We start from the raw sequence: 13,296 nt of genomic DNA on the forward strand, positions 1-13,296 counted from the left end.
GACTTAAGGTATGGAGATCAAAATTACAGACAGACTTCTTATTTGGAAAACACCTGGTCCTGAGCATTCTGGAGAACTGGTCCCTTACCTGTATTGTTTTTCTGCTTTGTATAACTGCCCAGAAGTGTATTTAATTACTAGTAACTTAAAGACATCATTGACTAAAGTGCATACTTCCTTGTAGGAATAATTCTAACCCACTTTAAATCTACAAGGGAAACTCTGGCCTTATGGTACCGTTATGCAGTTTAATATAACAAGTATGAAAGTTTGAGCAGGAATTAATCCGATAATTTTGTCAGATAGCTGACCAGTAAATTCTTGGTTTTCACGAGCTTCTAGACTTTGTGCTAACCTTGAACTTTTTGTTACATTATTCCCATATCCAGTTTGAAACCAAATAGTTTACATTTTCTACATATTTTTTTTTTAGGTGTCCCCAAAATACTTCTGCTAGGCTACCAGGAATCAGTGTGGTATTAGTTCAGATAGGATCCTCGATGGACCTTTGTCATGTATAAGTTCAAAACACTTTTAAATTGTTTTGTGTAAGGTGATCACTGTGTTTTGTGCCAAATTATTTAATATTTTAACTTGTTAATAAACATTCTGCATACTTTTGTCTTGTTAGGACCCTACATTGGTGGTTGAATCAGGTTTGGCCATGGAAGAGATGATCTTTGAAGTAGCAGATACACATTTGTTTTTCAATGACTTGGAAGTGAGTTGAGTAGTTTCCTTTATTATTTTTTTTTCCTTTTATTATTGTTATACGAGTAACAGATGCAGATACTTCTTGCATGAATACACTATAGCATGCCACTGAACAGAGTTTATCAATTAAGCTTGCTTAAAGAAAATGCTGTCCTTAAAAAAATTACCTTTTAGTCTTTATGGTACTGTACATCGAATTAGATAGTTTAATGATTAACAAACCCTAAAAACAAATATGGCTTAAATTGCCATATTTTAAATACTGAGCTTAATGCACACCAACTTAAGTGTTCAGCATGTCTATAATGGTACTGATCCCGGCTTTCAAATTGCCATGGGAACGCATCATCTTGAATTTTGGCATGTCAGTCACCCTGCACATGCTCCATAAACTTTGGACAAAACTTTACAAATCATCCAGCAGAAAATTAAGTTTGCCTGTCATAGGAGCTGATGCTACAGAACTGATTCTTATTCTGGTGCAAATTGCACTGGTTTCTGAGCTGGCATGTAATGAGAATCTGAATTTATTTCTGATCAACCTTATATTGTGACTTTTAATATTCTATAAATACAGTATGTTGAGAGTCAGCCCCTAAGCTCAGGTAAATTACAGCAGCACAGAGTATGTGCAGTGAATCAGTAGAAGAGAAGAAAGGAAGCTAATGGGCATTGTCAGATCCATTTATGTTCTCTGCTAAAGGGATATGGTTGCCATGGGTTGGTACAGAATCTCAAAACATAATGTGCAGCCCTTCTACCCTACTTGTTTGTTAAGCTGTAGTTCTCCTTTAATTCATACTCTTATCTTGTCTCATATTGGGTCATAAATGAGCTGCATCATGCATGCTGCAACAATGCCCAGCTCCATTCATTTGAATCACTTCCACTTGTGTGCAGTCACACGCAGCAAGGTGGAACAGAGGTCGGCCTGAATGTAGTCTCCATGGCCCCAGACAACCTCTCTCTTGTATCCTGATTCCACTTAGCAAGTGTTCTGTTTCTGGTTACTGCACTTCTCTTCCTGTTTATGTACAAGGTGCAAAATACTGGTAATTTCTTCCAGTGCTGCATCTTTTCCTGGTGAAAATGAAAAAAAAAAAGGAAGACAAATAGTTTTAGGAGCTATTTTATGTATACAAATATGTCTCTGTACGGGACAGGATGGTCGTAATATTCCACACTATTTCCAGGTAGTAGATAAGTTTAAGGTTTCTGTACTGCTTATTGGTCTCAAATCTTGAAAAGGTTAACATGACATTTGTGATGACCTATAAAATCCCTTATGTATTATTCATTATTAAGAATGCTTCAGTTCTGCTTGTGCTAGTCACTAATGATGCAGGATAGTGTGTACAAACAATATCCATAATATACAGGAAGGCTGTTGTTAAAAAGTAAAAAAAACTTATTAGGACATAATTAAAAGGTTTTTTTTCCCTTCACTTTTTATGAAGTCCTGTATATTATATGAGGCTTTTACAATATTCTGCCATTCAGATAACTTAGCATATTTTCTTTAATTCTGCAAAAATCCAGTTTTGAGTCGAGGACTCCTTTCATGAAGTTATATAATAAGGATGGTGCCATTTTCCGAGAGCAAAAAATTAGTAACTTATGGCGCAGCAGATTTTGTTTTGATTTTACAGTGTTTGTGCAACAGGTTGCCTAACTTTGCAATGCAAATTCTAGTATACATGTCTTCTTCTAGGAGTGTGATCAGGTTCATGTGGAAGATGTAGCTTCTGATGACAATGGTCAGGATTTAAGGTACAGTAACCTCCTTTTTTATGATCCTTCTATTTTGTGTTAACTTTTTACACAAGTTTCTTCTATAGCAATATTGCTTTACCTTAGTTCTCAAGGGGCCCAGAGGGTTTTGGAGCCATCTCTCAGGACTTATTAGTGGGAGTTGTAATGCTGCAACAACTTGCGTGGAAACTCAAAAACAAAACGCTGGCAATTTACTTTATTGCCAACTAGGAAGCATACTTACCCGCAGAAGAGATTTTATTTTGGGCATATAATCTCCTCGTATGCCACTGCCCTTGTGATGTCAGTTTTGCCAAATGAAAGAAATGAAATCCATGTAAGCAACATTTACACATGCATTCATTACAAGTTTCCAGTGGTTTTAGAGTAATTTTTTAAATGTAATTGCTATAAAGCAGTATCTGTCATCTTTTATTCTCTGTGGCCCATTAGGAAGTGAATTGACGGAAGCCTTTTGGAACCACGGGTGAAAATCAATGAAAAAACTTTATTGCCAAGCTTATGTTGCATAGGGTTCTTCTACTCCTAGCAGGTGTTACCATTGGCAATTATTGAAGAGGATATGCATAGACTTTGGGGGGGGAAATGGACTTAAATAAATCTATCCTATCCTTCCAAACAAGTTATCATACACGTTAAAAGCATAATTATAAAACTATACAAAAACAAATTTAACATTACATTATTTCTGTAGGCCTGGGCCTTAATAGTAAACGCATCCATTATGTAATCATTGGATGAAGAGAGGTCCCTTAAATTGATTTCTACCATATGAATATTTGTTTTTTATTTTTAATATTGGTTTTATTTTAGAGTAAGGGCAGAGTCACGCGGTCAGATTCGGGGAGATTAGTCGTCCGGCAACAAATCTCCTCCTCTTCTTCGGGGCGAATAATCTCCCCGAACTGCCTTCCCGCCGGCTAGAATGTAAATTGCCAGCGGGATGGCACTTGGAGCACTTCATTTTCCAAAGTCGCCCGAAGTTTCCTCGTGAGGCAACATTGGGTGACTCGTGAGGGAACTTTGGGTGACTTCGGGAAATGAAGTGCTCTGAGTGGCATCCCCTAGGCGATTTACATTCTAGCCAGCAGGAAGGCAGTTCAGGGAGATTTGTCGCTCTGAAGAAGAGGAGACACGACTAATCCCCCCGAAGCTGACAGTCTGTCTCTGCCCTTAGTCTTGCCGAAAACAACACGGTTCATGCTACATATCCTAAAATTAAGAAAAAGGCAGAGTCTTCATTTCAGGGAACGATTCATTTGTGAGCATTACTGCGCTATCCCTCTGCTGTTCTATGCAGTGTTCTGAATACTAAGCGTTGGAATCTGCTTTTGGAAATCACGTTCTGAGCAGAATTCCTTCTCTTTCTAGTAACTACAGCTTTACTACGGATGGTTTTAATGGTACAGCAGGTGGTAGGAATCACACCACCAATGCTGGAGTGCAGGGAGGCATGGACTGGATGAGAAAGCTGGCTTTCCGATATCGAAAAGTTACAGAGGTGTATGAAAAATACAAGAACAATGTTAGCGGTAGGTGAACAGAGCATCAGAATTCTCTTTACTTGAGTAAACTAAAAGTACTAAAAGGTTTATTAAACAATTCTTTTTGTAGTTACTTCTCCAACACAGGCACATAGTACCTACATTTCTACCTATATCAGTCTGGCATTACTTGCTGATTCATTTGTGTAGCTATAAAGATATTGCATTCCAGTGCTTATGAAGAAGGGATAGCCATACCCAAGATACATGACAGAACTTTCACTGTTCCATTTACTTGTTTTTTTGTAAATGTATGGGACCTGTTATCCAGAATGCTCGGGGCCTGGGGCTTTCTGGATAATGGATATTTCCATAATTTGGATCTTCATACCTTAAGACCTTACATCTTGTTTGCACCATTATGCTGTCTTCTTTGTAGGCCTTTTAAGTCCGCAGCGGCGCGATTCTCTCCAGAGATTGAGAGCTAATATAGAGGCTCTGACAGATGGCTGGTTAGGAACTGCTCTAAAGTGTTTACTGCTTCTACAATCCAGGTAAGACTCTGGGTCTGCACTGTTAAAATAAATTATTATTTTCTATAATATATTAGAACGGCAACCTTTTAATATGAATGCATGCATCATTTCTTACAAACACAAAAGCCTTTGTAGACGTAGAAAATTTTGGTTTAGTGATATACAGGCTGGCAACACTTTGGTCTTGGAGACTCTGCTCTTACATTACTTACCCTTCATAGGAATATTTTAAAGTTAGTGCTTGCCTCATCTAAGAGGCCATGAGAAAAACAGTAGCAGACACTTACTAATGTAAGAAGGTTCACTAGAAGTCTAAGGCATCAGCAATCTACTAATAATATACTGATTGGGTGCTGTAATCATTTAGTAGGCTTTAGGATTAGTGGTTGTGTGTTAGGCAGGCCCGGATTTGTGGAGAGGCCTCCAAGGCCCGGGCCTAGGGAGGCAGGATTTCAGGGGGCGACATGCTGCCCAACCACACCCACATTGGTTCAGAAACACTGGGGATGCGCAGGAGATACAATAGTTTTTAACATTTCCTGTGCACCAATCCCAAGTTCTGTGGACACGATGATGAAAATTTTAATGAATAAAAGAGAGGGGACGGTTTGACGAACGACAGTGGGCCTAGAGGTGCCTGCTATGTAAATCCGGCCCTGGTGTTAGGTAGGACAGTGCTGTCCAACTTATTACGTGTAGTGGGCTAATTATTTACATATAGAGGGCCTGATTGCATTAAAATAATTACTTTAATGAAGTCTGCAAAATAAGATCATTATTGGTGGTAAATGAAAAGATATACATAATGACCTCCGGTAAGCACATGTGTTCTATGTTTTAACATATTAAGTGCTCAATGGTATCAAAAACCTGCTACATTAAATTAAATTATATAAATTTAGCTGCAGATTTTGCCTAAAACTCTGTTTCTTAACCTTAGGTCCTCAGATGTTACCACTCCCAGCATTATTCAACATATTTTTAAGTGTTTCAAAACAGGTTAAAACTTTAATGGAACAATATCTGGAGTCCCAAGAACATAGGGATCTCAAGCCAAACATACTTTCACAATGTATATTTGAATGCACAATCCCCTAAATATTATTAAGGGCATTTGCAACAGTTGTTATATTTTGTCCTTCCTGTTGACCAAGGATATATTTATGTAAATATGTATATTTATTCTCATATACACATGTACATAAGTATTCCTGGTTATAAGGGTTCTTAAACGAAAGAGAGAGTTCAATCAAAGTATATATATTTATTTACAATAACTTTTGACACATATCTACAAAAATAATACACATAAAACAAGTTACTACATCGAATGTATAACAAATAGTTACAAAGACAATTACAAATATGTATATGTTGGATCTAAATCCACTGCCTTTCTGATACTCATCCTTCCATTAGGTCTGTCATCTATAGCTTCACTGCAGGAACTCTCTGCACTCTCTGACTAACTAAGCCTATTGTATTAACCTATAGACCAGGGATCCCCAACCTTTTGAACCGGTGAGCAACATTCAGAAGTAAAAGGAGTTGGGGAGCAACACTAGCATGAAAAATGTTCTTGGGATGCCAAATAAGGGCTGTGATTGGCCATTTAGTAGCCCTTATGTGGATTGTCAACCTACATTGAGGCTTTGTTTGACAGTGCACCTGTTTTTTTATACAACCAAAACTTGCCTGGAATTCAAAAATAAGCACCTGCTTTGAGGCCACTGAGAGCAACATCCAAGGGGTTGGAGAGCAACATGATGCTCACGAGCTACTGGTTGGGGACCACTGCTATAGACTGACCATAAGTACATGTCAGGTTCTGATTGGTCAGTGAACAATACATTAATCTTGGGGGGTAGGGTATGGATTCCTGAGGCAGTTCATTCCAGAATCAGGACAATTGAATGGGGAAAGGCAGTGTGTAGACAGGAAGGTTTGCTTTTCCAGATGCCCCTGGTCAAAGGGGAGGGGATTTAACAACTGTATGCTACATTGGGTGTCTTTGAAGCTTGTCTTTATGTCCTGATACTATCTAATATGTAATTACACAACATTCTTAGATACAAATCACAATGTATGTATATATATATATATATATATATATATATATATATATATATATATATATATATATATATATATATATATATATATATATATATATATATAGTGAATAAAGTACCCCCTATTGTAAAATATAGGGATATTATAAGTTACCGAGGAGTTTCATGACCATATAAAAACACGAGGCCGAAGGCCGAGTGTTTTTATACAGGTCATGGAACTCCGAGGTAACTTCTAATATCCTCATATTTTACAATTGCGGGTACTTTATTTATTATAATACACAAATTTCAATGAGTCATGTGACAGAAATGACATCAGAACTCACCGTTTATAACTGATGACATCAGAACTCACCGTTTATAAGGATATAATTTACAGGATATTCATGGCTTTTGTCTATATATATATAGACACACACACACACACAATATACACATATTGTATATAATAAAGATATAACACAAGCAAGTCTCCCTGAGGTAACACTTCCCACTTTTAGCCTTTTGGCAAGGTATGATCTAAGTGAGCTGTAAAGACGTTTACTTTTTGTTCTCATGATGCTTTATGAAGAACAAAAGCATTGCTCATTTATGCTTGATGCATATGGTGATACAAAGGGGGTTATTTATCAAAATCCGAATTTATCCCATTATTTTTTTAAATATACGCCAACCAAATCCGCACAGGTTATTTTGCGTTATTTATCAATACATTTTCCCGAAAACGTAGTGAAAATTGTCTGAAAAGTCTAATCACAGATTTTTACGGCCGAAAACTCCAAATTTTTTTTCTTCAGATTTTTGCCAGAAAACCCAAAATCTTTGGATTTTTGCATGAAACCCAGCGTAGATCAGGATATCTTCAGGACCTCTCCCATTGACTTTTGCATAACCTCAGCAGGTCCAAGATGCTGGATATTCGATTCTGAATTTTTCCATCCTCTAGATAAATAAATCCAGAAAAAAACCTTTTCCTAAAAATTCAGATTTCATGGTCAATAAAGCCTGAATTTTTCAAGTTTGTGGCATTCAGACTTTAATAAATAACCCTCTTAGCGTGTCGGAACTTTCATGGTGAATAATGGTAATTAGGAGTGCTCTACCTTCATTAAACCTGTATAGGTTTCAGGTGCTGAACTGGAAGACCCTCGTCTGCTTTTTGGGTCAACTATTTTGTGGATGAATCAGTTTTTTTTTGTTTTGTTTTTTTCCCCCCTAAGTAGTACTCTAGGTATGTTTTTTTTATTGGTTGCTGAAAACATTGTGATTGCTTCTACAGAAAGAATTGTGTGAATGTTCTTATAACAACAACACAGTTGGTCCCTGCACTGGCTAAAGTTCTGCTTTATGGATTGGGTGAAGTGTTTCCTATCGACAATATCTACAGTGCCACAAAAATAGGTAATTACACTTGATTGCTAATACTGTTGGCTATGAAACATGAGCACACACCTTTCTTTTCTACATTATTCTTCCCATTATACACCCTTGTTTTGTACATAGAGGGCTTTTTGCTTTCTTTTACTGGGTTTATAATTCACAAACAGGAGCATTATTAAGGCACTTTGCTAGCTTTGGGTATCACATGGGCTCATTAGCCAAAATGAATATGCCTGACCCCTCTAATGTTCCCAGTTGGTTATACACCATGGCCCAGAGATAAACACTGAACACAGGAAAAATGTCTTGAGCTGATTTTCTGTTTCTGTGGGGTTGTACCCATAGGAAACATTAGAGCAGTTAACTTATTTATGACCGCATATTGAACACACAGAAAACGCTCTTCTAGAAGAGGATACTAACTGCCTTTATTATAAATCTTACTGTGCTAATGAGGCACATTTCACCCATTGCCTTTTCAAAGGCCTCACAGTTATTTACAGTAACTAAGGTCAAGTAATATTCTGTGCAGTGACGCCAATGCTTGTGGGAGGACAAATACTTCTTGTAATTCCATTTTTTTTATTTCCTCTCCAGCATTGCTTTCATATGATTCACTTGTAGTTCTATTAGATCTGCACTGTAAATCTTTTCCCATGTACAAGCCACTTAATCAATATATCACATTTGAACACTAGTTTAAAGGGTTTATTGAACCACTGGGCAGGCTGTGACTATAAAAATACCTTGGCAGTTGCTACATGCAGCCCTCAAACTTAGGACAGTCGTTTAAATATGGAACCTGCAATATAATACCTATTGTCACTTCTTCAAACAACTCCTCACCCAAAGGTTACAGCCTGATAGACAACATGGGGCTCTAACCAGGAGAAACATTCATTTATGGCTTTTTTCAGGATGCTTTCTTATGTTACTGGTCCTTTAAAATTGCTAACCTTCGTCAATTAGCGCATATATATATATATATATATATATATATATATATATATATATATATATATATATATATATATATATATAATTAGCAAATATATCTGTGATCTTTAAAAGAAAAACAAAAAGAATGAATAAAATTTGCCAGCCTTGGAGAACCCCCCCCCCCAACCATAGTACTGCACCCCCCCCCCCTCTTATATTGCCTTGTTTTGTTACCTATAAAAATTAAATAAAATTTGTACTGTGGGGTTGGATGGCACCATCTTGCACTGCTTTATCTTCCCTTCCCACTTTCCTCGTGCCAGAATCATGTGCATTGGAAGCCAAACAGCACCTGACTTCACGACTGTGCATGCTCCCTCTCTGGGATTGCTTGCAAGAGAAGATAAATGCATATTTATCAGACTCAAATTAAGAGTTTAGAGAGGTCACAGCCAGCACTTGCTGCACTACTCTGCTTTTTGTTTGTAAAGGTGATGCAGCAGTTTAGGAGCCAATGGAAGGCTATTCTAGAAATGGTAACATTTATACATGCTGTAAAGAAGCAGTGTAGCCCCTTAACAGGAGGGTATGTAGGTATACCCACAGAGATATATTTCTTTGTCCAAATCCTATGTAGCTTGACCAGGTAACTAGGCTGGAGCTCACCACTACACTCTTATTATTCGTTTTGCCCTTAAAGGAGAAGGAAAGGATGTATTAACTTGGGGGTGCCAAAAGTTAGGCATTCCCAATGATTGTATTTACTTACTTGAAACCCCTGGCCGGTTCTCCTATCAGCAGAAAACTGCACTGGTCTGGGGTTCTTCCAGCAACACCATGAAGTAATTGCCTTCCTTTATATAATCGCTTGGGATGCCTAACTTTTGGCACCCCCAAGTAAATAAGCCTTTCCTTCTCCTTTAAAGGTACTAGGAAAAAAACCCTACCCTGCGTAGACCAACCTCCCTCCTACCCCACAGCCTAACTGCCCCCCCCCTGATTTTTTTACTTACCCCTCTGTGCAGATCTGGCCTTGGGAGTTCACGGATGCCATCTTTTCGGTCTTCTTCGGAATCTGAGCGGAGTTTCGGCGCATGTGACTCTAGGCACATGCGCAGTCGTTCGGGAACTGAAATTTACTCCAACTGTGCATGCGCCGAAACTCCACTCAGATTCCAAAGAAGACCAAAAAAAGAAGATGGCGTCCGTGAACTCCCGAGGCCAGATCTGCACAGAGGGGTAATTAAAAAAAAAAAAAAAAATTGGGGGCATTTGCTCAGGGGGGCAGCTAGGCTGTGGGGGAGAAGGGGAGTTAGTCTACGCAGGGGGGGGTTCTAGTACCGGTTTGTTTTTCATTGAAGCATACTTAAGTGTGGAATTACACCTATATCAATTCTCCTTAAATAGGTTTTTCTTTCTTCATTCTTAGGAAAAGAAAGCTGTTTTGAAAGAATAGTGACAAGGTTTGGGAAAAAAGTTACTTATGTGGTAATTGGAGATGGGAGAGATGAAGAGATGGCAGCAAAACAGGTATTTTGGAAATGTATTTGTGGATGTTTGCATCTGAAGTGCACTAATCTAACAGACAACCCCTTGCAGGCTGTATAATTACAGTGATCATAAAGTCATACATCTGAAACTTGTGAAGCTCCCCCTCCCCCGACAGTTGTTTGCCGAAGTATGTTAAATTTATCCCTAAGGGCTCTTACACATGAGCGTTCTGACCTGCGCACCCCTGCATTCCGTTTTTTGGCGTTCAGCCGCAGGGGAGCGCAGGAATAGACGCAAGTCATTATTTGAAATGGGGCTGTACTCACTCGGGGGTGTGTAGGCACCGAACGCAGGAAAAATGCAGCATGTTGCGTCTGAACCTGCGTTCGGCACCTACACGCGCCTGAGTGTGTACGCAGGTCAGAACGCTCATGTGTAAGAGCCCTTACCCTGGATACATTTGCAAGCAGACTAATGGTGGAGAGAAGGGGATTTATGCAGTGGGTTAAAGTTGGTGAGAATGGTAAATAGGAAAAGGGCAAGTTGAAGAGCATGGGATTCATGTGTAAAGAAGGATAGAATTAGCATATTAAAGTGGACAAACAGGAAGAAAATGGGGAAAATGGAGAAATATGCAGGAAACTATCTATAAAATCTCAATAAAATCATGAAAAAAATTGAAACCTACAAATTTTCCATATTCAACAACTGAAAACTTTCGTTTTATCATACACAACCCATCGCAGATCATGACATCTTCCAACTGTAAAGAGACATCTGCCATTGACTTATACATGACCTCGGCAGGTTTGAGAGGGAGTATTTTTGATTCCAACTTTTAGCAGTCTCTGGGTTTCATAAATCTCGAAAAATAAAAAAAAATTCCTGTGAAAAATTGGTGTTTTCCTCTTTAAAAATCCGGCCAGAAAAATTCAGACTTTTGTATATAACCCCCTGAAAGTTACCTATAGGTCATGTTGATCATTTTCACTGACAGTTCTGTTTATGTAAGTAATTGTTACTTGAAGTTCATCAGGAACAAAAAAATTCTTGCCATGAATTCCATTACCCACATTGGAATGATGCTAATGTACTTACTCCAGCCAATGATTATTGTATTGTGTTGTACTGTAAGGGCAGAGACAGAGATTAGTCGGCCAGCGAAAAATCGCTTCTTCTTCGGGCGACTAATCTCCCTGAACTGCCTGAACCAAACTTCGGGCGACTTTGGAAAGCCGAAGCGATCCGAGTGCCATCCCGCCAGCGATTTACATTCTAGACGGCGGGAAGGCAGATCAGGGACATTAGTCGCTCGAAGAATGAAGTGATTTGTCTCTGGGCGACTAATCTCCCGAAATGGCAGCGTGTGTCTCTGCCCTAAGAGTGACATAAGTGCAAGCTACTTAGGTTCTGCCCTAAGAGAGTTTCATATTGCCCTATAGGAGGACAGGGCTATCTAACTGAAGTTCTGTAGGCCGACGTGACCCTCTATGAGTGAAGTGACTTATGTGTATGAACTTGTCATTTCTTTATAATAAACTGGCCACTACACAAGTTGGGCAGAACCACATTAGTATCCTGAATTGAGTTAAGGGGGTTCTTACTGCCTGCTAAACATGGAAATATTGTTTTTTGGGTTTTTTTTCCATTTAATTCTTTCAGTTGGTATTTACAAAAGTGCATTTTGGGGTGTAAATTTGGATTTCTGTGTGTCAGACACAAACTTAAGTAGTTAACACTGGTTAAATGTGTAAAAAATGATATTCCCCTTTCTATTACATTTAGCACAATATGCCCTTCTGGAGAATTACAAACCACAATGACCTCATCTCACTACACCAAGCTCTGGAATTGGACTTCTTGTGAGGAACAGTGTAAGACAGTGGACTTTACAAGACTGGCTTCAAGCTATAGACTTAAGGTGAAAATGTAACTGAAAGACTTGGCTCAGCTTCAGGTCCAGAAATACGGCGCTTTTTCCAGTTTTATACAAGGTGCCACCATTCATCAGTTTCAAGATCCTCCTCTAGGCTTCTGCCTTCCTCCATAGAGCCCACTTTTAGATAACCAACTTTTTCTCCATCTCCTAGAGGACTTTGCCTACTGATGGCTTTCAGTGGAAGTTATTTTAATGCAAGTAGGGGATTTCTACACCTGCTAGTCTTTCCACAGTGTCTGTTCTTCAGAATCCGTAAATGATTGTAGTGGTGGATTCTGTTTTTCCTATGAACATAAGCCTTCCCACCTTAAACAAATCTGAGATTGTCTGCATCAGACTAGATACTACTGCTCTACTGCTCTCTGCCATGGAGTGTGCACCCATCAGGTTACAAATACACTTCTGGGAATTTTAATATTAACTCGGCAGAAAAGCATTTGCGTATGATGATTTATTTTTTTCTGGACTGCCATTCTGGAAAAGTTTCTGAAATACCTCGATGGTGGGGGAGAAAACGCCCCTGCCATTATTTCACCTTGGATGACAGTAACTTATTAAAAAAATTTTTTTTTTTGTTCTTTCATTCATTAGTTTTCTGTACTCCTTTCAACATTCAAAAAATATTCGTTTCTCATGGCGAGTTAGGGTTTAGTGTTTACATCTATTTTAATGGCTTTCTAACTTTTTTTTGTGTCCTCAGTCGGAATAAAATGACAGTATTTGACATGAGGTTGTGAAGAGCAGTCATACCCGTGCAGATACTGAGTACTGTTCTTTTCTGCATTAATGACTGGCCTGAACAAAGAATACCCAACATGCCAATGTCTCATCAATCCACCATTACACAACACCAGTGCTACTGGTTTATTGATGAAGCTATCCACTATCTGTACTGCCAAACAGAGCCTCCTGTAGTCAAGCAGTCCTCATAGGGGGCAGCCGACCTTCAATCACAGCCCATATTT

General features: G+C 38.6%; 1 protein-coding gene across 9 annotated transcripts in view; it reads left to right on the plus strand.

The window, feature by feature from the left end:
* Nucleotides 1-12,914, plus strand: part of eya3.S (EYA transcriptional coactivator and phosphatase 3 S homeolog) — a 68,783-nt gene extending 55,869 nt beyond the window's left edge. For all 9 annotated transcript variants that reach the window (XM_041583933.1, XM_018249475.2, XM_041583932.1 and 6 more), the window contains 7 exons: nt 632-721; nt 2,426-2,484; nt 3,859-4,019; nt 4,411-4,525; nt 7,862-7,983; nt 10,331-10,431; nt 12,178-12,914. In XM_041583933.1, coding sequence (XP_041439867.1) covers nt 632-721; nt 2,426-2,484; nt 3,859-4,019; nt 4,411-4,525; nt 7,862-7,983; nt 10,331-10,431; nt 12,178-12,258 — 729 coding nt within the window. In that variant the 3' untranslated portion in view covers nt 12,259-12,914. The remainder of the gene's footprint in view (nt 1-631; nt 722-2,425; nt 2,485-3,858; nt 4,020-4,410; nt 4,526-7,861; nt 7,984-10,330; nt 10,432-12,177) is intronic.
* The last annotated feature ends 382 nt before the right edge of the window (nt 12,915-13,296 follow it).

This window comes from Xenopus laevis, chromosome 2S (assembly GCF_017654675.1).
Source record: "Xenopus laevis strain J_2021 chromosome 2S, Xenopus_laevis_v10.1, whole genome shotgun sequence".
Classification (NCBI taxonomy): Eukaryota; Metazoa; Chordata; class Amphibia; order Anura; family Pipidae; genus Xenopus; species Xenopus laevis.